The sequence below is a fragment of the Carassius auratus genome, unplaced genomic scaffold, assembly GCF_003368295.1.
Source record: "Carassius auratus strain Wakin unplaced genomic scaffold, ASM336829v1 scaf_tig00016376, whole genome shotgun sequence".
NCBI classification, from domain to species: Eukaryota; Metazoa; Chordata; class Actinopteri; order Cypriniformes; family Cyprinidae; genus Carassius; species Carassius auratus.
The window spans coordinates 2,276-14,886 of NW_020524671.1; the positions used below are offsets into that span (position 1 = coordinate 2,276).

Consider the following 12,611-nt stretch of genomic DNA (forward strand, 5'->3'; position numbering starts at 1 on the left):
ATCCATCAGGTGCTCGGTTCCTCCGTCGCGCGTGCACTGCAGGCTCAGAGTAGCGCGCGCCCGTCGCCGCATCTCATGCTCCAATTAGGCTCTGCCCTCCGAACGGACTCGATTAGACCGTGATTTTATCCGAAAGAAATATAATATGGCTCCAAATAAAATAATCAGCATTGAAGAGCGATTCCTTAACGAGATGGAGCGGTTGGTGTCACGGAGTGGCGCGCCTCATTAGCGCTATAATGAGGCTTCGGGTGAACCCGGTAATTATCGAAATCTGTAGAATGAAGACCAAGCCAAATGGAACCCGAATTCATCTGCTGTTTCGGGCTTTCAAAAACACATTTTTAAAACACACCGAATTAGGCGGAACTATATAGACTTAAGAGGAAACGCGATTGTGGGAAGAACCTGACAGAAATCTATTCAGTTTTCTGTCTTTGAGGAAACACCACAGGACAACAGTTGAACAACTCAGTGCAACGCCACATAATGTCTTTATTTAAACAGTATATCTATAATTGACTAAAACATAACATTATTAAATGTATTGCTTGAAAACCTGTGATTATGCCATCTTAAACATAAATGCCACTTCTACGTTTTACTTTGTTATTGAATGCAACAACATTCATGTTTAGGGTCTGACTGTCCAAATAGTTTTTGGGGGTCACTTTAAACAGAAAAACAATACATAACCTAACCATACAGACTTCTGAAGAGTTGCTCCATGCATTTTATATCACATAATAATTATGTAAAATAAATTCTGAACTATGTGATATCAAATGCATTGAAGAAAGCATATTTATGCATTTACCTTGACAATGTTGATTGCAATATTTGAGAAACATGCGAAAAGCTTGATGCAATCTCTACCAGAGGATCAGATATAGCCCTCAATTACCTAATATTTCATGGACATTCATAGCCTACAAAATACACGCAGAATCAAATGATGTAATTATGTTAAAACTGCAATTTATCCACCAAATAGGTCGAAGCACGTGCAGGCGAGTTATATCCGTGGGCACGTGCTTGCATGAGAGAATCTGGCCAGCGGAGGTCAGTGTCCTTTCAGGAGAGCTGGAAATACATTCTCATCACATATTAGTTTTTCATGCTATACTTGTCTCCCTCTGCATGCAGGAAAGCAAAGCCTGCCCACGTGACTGACATTCAGGTTCAAATTCTGCATTAATTACTGCAGTCCTATGTGAAGGGAAAGCATATGGCATCTTATATCAAAACTCAAGGCCAGTGTCTCACATATTAATTTAGCTTTATATAGTCACACATACCTGCAGCAGGAATAAATGTGAAATGTTAACATGAAATCAAAGACTTGTCAATTTTTCCCTTCCCACAGCAGGTGAAGGTCTAATCTAAAAAAAAGTAACACTATAATGGACTGAAGATATAGAGCTGAACAAAAAAAAAGTGTTATTAAATACTGACTAGGCGCATGAAGGTCTATCTGCACATTAATAAAATAAATAAAAGGGATTGAAATAGTATAAAGAAACTTTATTTCACGATTGTGTGCATTTGATCACAGAATTCTAGGAAGAAAATTGTCGTTAAATTATGAATCAATACAAAAATCATTGAAATCCAAACATAAGCAATCAGTAAACATCTCGCATTGCGTCTGAAACACTAAACAGGTCAGAACAAATGGAATGGACTTGGGATGTCTGTGTGTACGTTAGCGTCTGTGGGTGTTTATTCGTTTGTGTCCATCATCCTTCCAGCTTGACTGAATCTAAAACAGTTCTGGCCTCCTTGTATTCTTCCATTTCAGCCAGTTCCTCTTCTGTCTCCTGAAAATAAAAATAATTCCAAGTCATCGTGTGCACCCAATCTGGAGTCTTAATAAGTGCGAGTAATATCTGGTTAATTAAAAACATGAATAATGAACAAATAACATGAAGAAAGTGATGCATCTTACAACTCTTGTAATTTACAATACAATAAAAGCATTGGTTTTATTAATTTAATCAACTGATCATAATTACTACTATACCTATTACACACTTGTTTCTAATCTAAAATACAGAAATAATTTAAAATCACAATGTGTTTTTTTTTTAAACCATAAATTATATAAATGTAATTGAATTATACCAAACTTCAGATTTCAAAATCCACTGCATCACTTTAGTCAATATAAAAACATTTAGCAAAATATTTCCACTTATATAAACAACAATCTTGGTTTTCAACTGCCTTAAATGACAGAATAAACTCAAAGCTGAAGACTAGAGACTGGGAGCTTTCCAGCCAGTTAGAGTTAGTAAATCAGATCACAGTAACAATGAAAGAGACTAACTACCTCACCAAAAACAGCTAATCCACTCAGTAAACCTGTCAGATAGTCACACACACACAGCACCTCAGACAAACAAACACACTCGCACCTAACACAGTGAGAAAATGTAATGGAGGCAGTGAGAGGAGTAGGTCATATCAATGCTAATCGATCGACGACGGTTTCTATGGAGGCCATTGCCGTGACAACATTACTAATGAACTGAATGAGTGCAGCACAGGACTGTGTGTGTGTGTGTGTGTGTGTGTGAAGCCTCAATGAGCTGCTGCAGTTTTACTCTGACACAAAAAATATAGAGGGAATAGGAACCATTTTATTGAAACCCAAACAGAGGCTGTCGCAGCAAGCTGTTTGAACTGTGCAATCAGTTTGCTGTTAATTAATGTGACCCTGTAATCCTTCACTTCCTCTAAATGCCAACAAACAGGAAGCGGATGGCACACCATCTCCCCTGTACATCTCTCACGAACAGACATTTTCCCTCACACACATAAACCTGCAATCATGTCTTGTGCTTAGCACAGATCCAAACACCTGGGAGATGCTTGGACACAAAAATATACTCCTGTGCAGCTAATATTCAGACAATGAACAACTTTTCTATCCTAACTCAACTTCTGGCCATCCAAAATGTAGTTGAGTTTGTCTCTTCATCTGAACAGATTTGGAGAAATTCAGCATTCAATCACTTGTTGACCAATGGATCCTCTGCAGTAAATGGGTGCCGTCAGAATGAGAGTCCAAACAGCTGATAAAAACATCACTCAAAAAATCCACACCACTAAAGCCCATCAATTAACATCATGGGAAGCAAAATACTATGCATTTTTAAGAAACAAGTCCATCATTTAAAGGATTTTAACTTCAACCTCCTATGAAAAAATCATCTTGTTGAAATCAATAGAGAAATATGCACAGATCAAGCACTGTTAAGAGAAAATAATCAAGTTCTAAGCAAACACGTGGTGTGGATTATTTATGGATTACTGTGATATTTCTATCAGATCTTTGGACTCATTCTGACAGCACCCATTCACTGCAGAGGATCCACTGGTGAACAAGTGAGGTAATGATACATTTCTCCAAATTTGTTCTAATAATGAAAAAACCTCATCTACATCTTTGATGGCATTTTGAGCAAATGTATATTCTTGGGAAACTAATTTTTGAATTGTGCTGCCGAGTTCAAACCTTTCAGGTAGGTCAACACCTGAAACACTGTGCGCTTCATATTCTCACCAACAGTTGTTCCAGGTCAGCGTGGGCCACGGCTAAACGACGATGGCAGTCAGGGATCATCATTTTTGCCTCTTGCAACACCTCCAGCTGTTAAAGACACATTTAAGAGATTTTACAGGCTCTGTATTGTAACAAAAAACAGACGACTTTTCACATTAAAAAAATCATTCAGAACTTCTCTATTACATTCAGAGAGCAGTTTATATGTCTGTATTACTTCATTAAGTATTTAAACTCCTTGTTGAGTGAGTTTGTAAGCTATTGGTCCACCTTCCAATATTGAACATGTACAACAAGATGAGTAATCGTTGAGTATTCATGTCAGAACTGTAAATTTTGTGTGAACTAGCCCTTTAAAAACAGATGTATATGCATTCACTCCAGATAGAAGGTGAAGAAGAGAATGAAGAGAGAGAAAAGGGGCCACTACTCCTTGAGAACCTCTAAATTAGCAGCATGTGTTGTTAATTACAAAACTCCTCTAAAGTTACATAACATCATTAATTTTGCATCAGCAAATTAAAACTCATTAAAACTCACCCTGATTTCACCCACAGCGCTGCCATACCGAATCAACTCTGTGTCTTTCACCCTTATCAAAGCAATTTCTTTAACCCAACAGAACAACTGACTGGTAACAGCAGTGTAGCGTTCAGTTCCCTTTCGAACAATCTCTCCCGTTGCCTTGACATGCTTATTAGGGAAACCCCTTTTTACTCTGATACTGAAGCCTGATTTACATTGCTGCAAATGTTACACCATGAGTGTGGCTCATCTAGGAAACCCCTGCACAATGCAGATGGGCACAGTGAGTGCGTCGCTTGTCTGGGCTGAGCTCACGGAGACGGCACGCTCTCACTGCGAGAACATGAGTCTCGCCTTCTCCACTCGTGGATCGCCACCTTTAATGAAGGCAGTCCTCCTTGCTCTGCTCTCCGGCTTCCTTTCTGCCCTAGGAGAAAGAAACCGCATACCAGCGGGGCTATTACACTGGGCCTGAGTGAAACCACAACGGCGCAGTTCCTTTGTGCTTCACTCTACTCCAAACCTCGATTTTCCTGTGTGCTTCACACATGAGGATCAGCGGCACTCGTCAACTGCGAACAGCTTTATTTCCATCGGCACATCTGAGGATGAAACCATGGACAGTAAGCTGATACATATTCTAACTTTGCTAGCTGTGGAGGATCTCGGCACGGCTTGGTTGGCTCCGGAAGAGCCCATCTACCTATAGGATTTAGGGCCCACTCCACCATAGGAATGTCCTCCTCCTGGGCTTGCGCCAGTGGGATTTCTATTGGCGATATATGAGTCGCCACCGGCTAGTTGTCGTAATCTACCATCACCAGGTTTTATAACTATAATTGCAGGCACAGACTTTGTCTGCTTAATTCTACCTAATCCCCTTTATAAGTGGAGAGGGTTATGTTATGTAGTCCTCAGCCTAAATGGCTTTGAGTCTCATTATTGGCTTATGCTTACAGAAGCCCACAGTAAAAGTGGTCCAGGGCTCAGCTCACAGAGCAGCTTCGTTCTGCACTTTTTTTTAAAGCAGTGCTATTGGACGAGTTGCCCATAAGCACATAACAGTGTGATATTAACATCGTTGCCTCTATTTACAGTCTGAGAACGTTCTCCTTCCAGAGTCCAAAATTAACTCTTGCCAAGTGCTAAATGTGGCTAAAATTGACATGGCGTTGCTGGTATTTTCTATACATATATGCTGATATATAATTATATATAATATGTGTGTATAACATACAATAAATATATATAACTGATCCCTGAATGGAGCTGTGTATCGCTGGATTCTTCAATTCTGGACCCCAAACATAGTCCTTTAAATGAGTGAGTCTCATCAGGTTTCTCAACCGGGCAGGTGTTGTTTCAGGTAGTTTATTCTTCTTACCTGTTTCTTGATTACATACTCGTCTCCTGCCTCTGCCTTGAGACGCTCAATCTTCTCTTCCTGCTGCTTTGCCTCCTTTATGTACAACATCTCATCTTTGACCAAACTGAGAGAGAGAGAAACAAGAATGAGAATGGATAGCGAGAGGTGAGTTTTACAAAAAAAACATTCAGACTTATGTTTAACCAGTGCTGTCAAGAATTTATCACCATGAAATCAAACAACTAGCTAACTTACAGATCTCTCAAAAGATGAATGCACCAATCTTTGTTTAAACAAAATTTTACATAAATAAAAACAATGCAAGTATAGTTTAATAAGCTTGTTATATACATAACACAACATAAAGATGACAACTAAGATATAGACAATGTTTTGAAAATTAATCAAAATACACTACTGTTTAAAAGTTAAAAGTCATTAAGACTTAAGAAATCAAAGGATGCATTAAAGCAAGGATGCATTAAAAACTGATCAAAAGTGACATTAAAGACATTTATAATGTTTCTATTTCAAATAAGTGAATCTTTTATTCATTCTGGGGGTAAAAGTGTACCTCCGAGTCTGCTAAAATATTAAGCAGCACAGCTGTTTTCAACACTGAAAATAAGAAGTGTTTCTTGAGCAGTAACTTTTCAACACTACTTTATTGAAACAACACGAAATGGTAAAACACAAACAAATGTAATATGTTAACCCACTTCTATAAGATTCCACACAAAATTTAATTTAAAATTAAAATTCCCAATTCAGTTTTTTCCCTCTTCTTTTATGATTACCTACTGTCAATCTCAGAAAAGCTGCATTCTTGTTAGCCGCAGCTCTAAACTGCATCAGCTCCTTCCTGATCGCTACGCTAATCTATCTTTTAACTGCATCTGTCTCCATTTCCCTCGCACACACTCACAAAGACACTGTACTGTCCCGACTAGGATTAATTGATCATCAATTTAGTCCCTAATTTGAACCAAGTCAGGTGGCAAATGGGCCACTTTTGCTTGATTGTTAGTGAAAACGCAGAGCAAGTACATTGATAAATTTTGATTATTTATCAATTATGGCCAAATGAACTAAACGCACTGAATAAATTTGCGGCCTGATTGCCGTAATGGAGTTTGAAAATATCACTATTGATAATGATTCTAGCTAATAACCGCTTTCCGTCTGCGGCCTGCTCGCTTGTCGGGACGACATGACGTTGCGAAAATCATTTTTCATAAAATCAGCCGTGAATGTGTGTGTGTGTGTGTGTGTGTTAGTCAGAGAAGAAGAGAGAGAGGACAAGACACTTCTCCATTAATCAAACATACTGCCAGCCCAGGCCACATGCTGCAAGATTTGTCTCCGCCTGCGACAATATGTCATATTTTACATCAATTACGCCAGTTTTAACAGGCTTCAATCATGACGCCCTGGTGCAATTCTCAACATATGCTCAAGGTAAGGCTTTCTCTGACATGCACGCAAAAATGAAACTGCAGTAAAAGGAGGAGGGGGTGCAACCACAGAGGAAGCCGGAGGGGTGGAAAGATTGGGGTGTAGCATAATTCTAATAAAAGTGAGAGACAGGCTAATGAAAAAGTGTCATGCTGATGTTAATTTCTTGTTTCTGCGGGGTGATGTGGGAGCTGCTTATAGCAGGGGCGGAGCTGGGCAGCTGTAAATGGGGCTGCCAGGGCTGCTTCCTTCAGCTTAATGGAAAAAGCATCTCTCTGGAAAATAGAGAAAAGAATTAGACTCGACACACACATTCTCTCCCCTCTAATACTGTATTTTTGAGGCAGCAGGCCAGCGGCGAGACCCGGTGACAAAAGCAAATTACGTCTGTCATTTTATTAAGTGCATCCGCTGAGCTAGGCCAGAAAACACTGACTGGAATACAGCAACAAAAAGAAGAAAAGAATAGGGTAGAGCGGAGACGGTGGAAGACGGAGAGGACGATGACAAGATGTGGGGTTGGCAGGCAGTTCGTTTAGATCAACACGATCCTGTTTCAAAGCCAAGATGAAGAGAAAATTCTGTAAAAATATCCTTAATTTTTCTTTACAGGACAAAATTTCTGATTTTTGACGAGGCGTTTGGACTAAATGCTTCAGATTCAGCAGAGAACACTATATCTTGACCACTTCATGGGGCATTTCAGGAATTCCCTGGAGGTGTCTGAAGACATGAAGTTCAGGGATGTAGGAGTATGAGAGGAGCTTGACCTGAAAGTGTAATTAACTAACATTACAAGCAGCCACATGTACTACAGCAGCTGGTCTTACAGCAGGAGAACTCTTCATAGCCCTGCATCACAAAAGAGGGCTAGAACAACAGACATGGTCTAAAATACAGAAACACTGAAACAATCATGATAAATATGGCAATTATTGTATATAGCAAAATTACCAGATTGAAAAATATCCTGATGTGTTTACGGTTTTATATATATATATATATATATATATATATATATATATATATATATATATATATATATATATACACACACACACACACACACACACACATATATATATATACACACACACACACACACATATATATACATATATATATACATACATACATACACACATATATATACATATATATATATACATACATACATATACACATATATATACATATATATATACATACATACATACATATATATATATATATATATATATATATATATATATATATATATATATATATATATATAAAAAACAACAGCTGTGGTTGCCAGATATACACATTAAAAAAAGCATCAACAATGTTTGATATAATAAATAATATACACTATATAGGCCTAAATACAATAATCTATTTAAAGCAACAAAATCTGTGTCATAGCTTAAAATGTACTGGTAACCACCATAATACATGTGGTCAAAAAAAAAAACAAAAAAACTTAAACTTAAATTAATGCAGTAAATATTAACAAAATAACAGAAAAAAAAAGAAAAAAAAACCTATTGTACATTACTGATACAAAAAAATTATATATATATAAAAATCAAGAATAGGCGTAAAACCCATCTCTTCCATCTTTATTTGACCCTCTAACTTTTGCACTCACTATTATAATTCTATTCTTTAAAAAAAAAATCCAAATACCTTTATAATCTTATTATTTATATTCTATTTTCTTTTCATTTATTATGCAAATATATATACAGTACAGACCAAAAGTTTGGAAACATTACTATTTTTTAATGTTTTTGAAAGAAGTTTCTTCTGCTCATCAAGCCTTCATTTATTTGATCAAAAATACAGAAAAAAAAATTTAATATTGTGATATATTATTACAATTTAAAATAATTGTTTTCAAATTTATTATACTTTAAATTGTCATTTATTTCTGTGATGCAAAGCTGAATTTTGTTTCCATACAGACCAAAAATGAACACCCAAGGACCCAGAGATACAAACTGAAGCTAGCGCAAACATACAAACTGATTTAAAATGAGTAAACCATGAGACCATCAAGCAGCCCACACCTCACTGGCCTGACAAATGAAGAAATGCAATTCAGCAATACAGCATTCAAAGGTGGCAAAATCAATTATCTGACCTGGAGCCAAGAAGGCCTTGTTTGAGTGAACCACAGAGGCCTGTGCTCGCATGGGGAGAGAATTCGGAGACAAATCTATAGAACCTAAAGACTCAGCTGAAAGAAAACGAAGCAACTCGCACCGCTCTAATCGATACGAAGGCTGGACCGTCCACATAGAGGGCAAAAAACAGATGGGAAATTCAGAAGAAACATGTCAGACAGACACGAACATTGTGTGTCGTCGCTGGGCCTGACAGCGGGAATGCTCCATCATAAAACCATCAATCGACACCAGCAGTGCCCATGCAATAAGCAAATTCAACATAAATTCAGACACCTAGAAGTGATTGGTCCCTCATGTGAACATCAGCTGTGTTTGACAGGCCGAGCGTTCAGTTCTTATCACAGCTCGGCTCATTACGATGTTGTCTCCTGTGTTGGCATGGTGTGCAAGTTGTTTCCTAACCCTCTCTCCTTCTCAATCCCACTGAGAATCATTCCCACACTTCCATTACCAGTCCTATCAAACAGGCCCATCTCAATCAGGCCCTCATCTGGTCAATCAATGCAAACAGCAGTCAGGTGGGGATTGAGAAGACAAAAGGAGGTGTGAGGAGAGGATAAGGCAAGATCAGAAACACTCACAGAACACAAATGACCAACTTTAATACCAGTCTAACATTGGTTAAACGCTTCTAAGATCCTGGTCTTACTAGGGACTGTCAGTTGTACAGAGTGACTAAACATAATCAATGTCAATGAGATCATACGAAGGTCATATCTCATGCTATAAAGTTTGTACTTTCATGCTAACTTTGTCAATAATAACAAATTTTTTCAATAATCAATAATTACGTCTAAACAAATCAGATGAGATTAAGCCATTCTTGATTATCCTTTAATTACAGTCCTGAGAAACACATCTGCTGCTTGAGAGAATATAAAAATATCTATTGCATGTGGCATCAACATAGCATCAAATTCTTAATTAAATCCCTTATTTTTGTCTACTTATGTTGGACTCGTAAACAAGTGTAAATTAGCATAACTCTTATGATTTGTATAACTTCAGCTTTCACTTCATTGAAAGTGACTGGGTTATTCAGCGTCTGAACAATGCTAGAGCATGTCAGAGCAACGGCCTGTAGTTACAGCTTCCGCCCAATGATGACACTCAATTGCGGCGTATGCCCGTGGAGGGGCCGGTGAATCCGCGGCCTTATCCTGCTGACATTAATACACTTAAAAATATGATTACTCAGACTTACCGTTTAACCACACCGGTCTTGATTTTTATTTGCCGTATTCTTGGATCCGCCATTGTCCGTGTTGTTTGAAATAGTGCAAACGGATGAAAACGCAGATAAATATGTTTATAAGATCGAGCAGCAGAGTTCAGCCTGTTAGCAGAGAGACTACGCAGCAGAAAACGTGCGCACTGCGCATGCGCAGGTCAAGCAGAGAGCACGTGACAGTTTCTTGATTTATTTTTACTACGTTATAGTGTAATTTACCGGTATATAGGCCTTTTGCCTATAAAGGATGATAATGAAAAATCCATTAACAACAACAACAAAGTAGAAGTAACATGCAAAAGTCGTATGAATATAGTAATCAATTAATACCATGGTATCAAACTGTATAATGTTTTTCTTAATCTTTTATTATTATTATTTTACTGCTGATTATCAAGGATTCTGTTTTTTAAAACAAACTTGAATATGTTAATCACAAAAATAATTTAACATTTAACAGACCTATCAATAAACATTAACTTTTTTAGCTCAAATAATATTATAGACCTACAAATGTTTTAACAGTTTTTAGGGACTTCTTAATGATTGGTTTTGTGGGTTAGGCTTAAATAATAATATACTATATAACATACTATTTTTTTAATTATACTAATAATAGTAATGATAGTTAGTGGACAGATACATTCTCCGTAAGTCAGTTAATTAATCATAATTAATAAAAATAATAATATAATTGTTAATTAACTATAATTAATATTAATTAAATTATAATGTAAATATTTTATACATTTATTTTGTTATTACACATTTTGTAATCATATTATTATTATAGCTACAGCATATACGTTCTCTGTTAATTAATAATAATAATATTATAATAATTTAATAATGATTAATTTTATTATATATAATTAATAACATTATATTATAAACATTTTCTAATAATGTTTAAATTATTATTATTGTTTTCGATATTATTATACATAGCCTATGTTATAATCATATTATAATTATTATTTAGAGGACAAATGCGTTCTATGTTGGTTAGTAAATTAAGAATAGTTATAGGCTAGTTATTATTATAGTACATTGTTGTTATTGTAGAAGATGCTTCAGTTGTTTCGGTCAGTGCTCTTGTGTCTGTGTGATCTACTCCTCACAGCCACCGGAAGCAGACTGGACATCACAGACACCTCGATTGCCGGAGGTAATGTTTTAGACCGGAGCAGGTAAAGTGAGATGTGTCACAGGTGTCAAGAGCTGTCAAACTGTAGACATCCGACTGGGAATGATGAATGTGATCACCGCCGGAGCCCACGCGCAGAGACGCCGGTCTCCGTCATCCGGGTAACCTGTCCGGTGAAGACGCGCGTGATTCATGATCACGTCACTAAATCGACTCATTTACGGTTATTGATCATAAAAAAGGTCAAGTATAGCAGAAGAAAAAGATGCCATCCCAAAACGCACTTGCAATGGCCTCCTGCGTGTCCATTAGAAACCATAAGAACCGCATTTTCTACCATAAAATTAACAAATAATAGAAATGGATATAAATAAAAGTATTCGTGTCAATTTATGTTCACGTAAATTGTTTAGTTCTCGTATTAAAATACTTTAAGTTCTAAAAACAGCACCCCAGTTTAATTTTTTTTAAAAGAGCTTGACATATATACAGAGGTCCTGACAATTATGAGATGTGTTAAGGCCAAGACATTATGTGATTTGTTTAATAAGTGTGATTTTGTTTAATCCCCTACAATGTTGATGGTTGCATGAATACATTTTTATTTTATTTGGATTAATGTCTTGTATGTTGGTTTATTTCTCTTTTATAGTATGAATAATATGAATCTCTCAGTCTGTATTTTGTTTTGTTAAGTTGCTTGAAATGCAAAACAAATAAATAAATAAATAAAAAATAAAAAAAGATTGTTCGAGACTTCTGATTCAATAGCTGCTAAAGCTATAGATAAACATCTAACTAAAGGAATAACAAGTTACATGTTACATTCACACTATACAATCTATACTTTACCTTCAATTAAATACACAGTCTATTTGAAGAGCCAAGTAAATTAAAGAATTGGTAAATGTAAGCCCATGTTGTTCAACCACATCAGTGGCGGTTATTGGCCTAGCTGTCTTTTATAATAGTTAATCTATTTTGTGCTATTTGACAACATCCAAAGCAATATAATCAAGTCAAGCCACATTTATTTATATATCACTTTATGCAATACATGTTGTTCAAAAGAAGCTTTACACTAATAAACAGCAAAGCAGCAGTATTATTTATTGCTAAATTAATTAATCAATTTTAAGCAGTAA

At 36.5% G+C, this 12,611-nt stretch overlaps 1 protein-coding gene across 1 annotated transcript; it reads right to left on the minus strand.

The window, feature by feature from the left end:
- Positions 1 to 1,503: 1,503 nt before the first annotated feature.
- Positions 1,504 to 10,464, minus strand: LOC113075114 (tubulin-specific chaperone A-like). Its single transcript, XM_026247853.1, has 4 exons — positions 10,293 to 10,464; positions 5,478 to 5,583; positions 3,569 to 3,655; positions 1,504 to 1,820 (listed from the first exon to the last, which is right to left on the minus strand). Exons 1-4 carry the CDS (start codon positions 10,343 to 10,345, stop codon positions 1,740 to 1,742), a joined length of 327 nt encoding a protein of 108 aa, XP_026103638.1. The 5' UTR covers positions 10,346 to 10,464; the 3' UTR covers positions 1,504 to 1,739.
- Positions 10,465 to 12,611: the final 2,147 nt, after the last annotated feature.

Bases quoted from the DNA above. Each gene is read 5' to 3' on its own strand.
- LOC113075114 (XM_026247853.1), bottom strand. From the start codon at position 10,345: ATGGCGGATCCAAGAATACGGCAAATAAAAATCAAGACCGGTGTGGTT. The intron at 5,584-10,292 runs GTAAGTCTGAGT...TCTCTCTCTCAG, and splicing joins AAGACCGGTGTGGTTAAACG to TTTGGTCAAAGATGAGATGT. The intron at 1,821-3,568 runs GTGAGAATATGA...TTTTATTTTCAG, and splicing joins CTGACCTGGAACAACTGTTG to GAGACAGAAGAGGAACTGGC.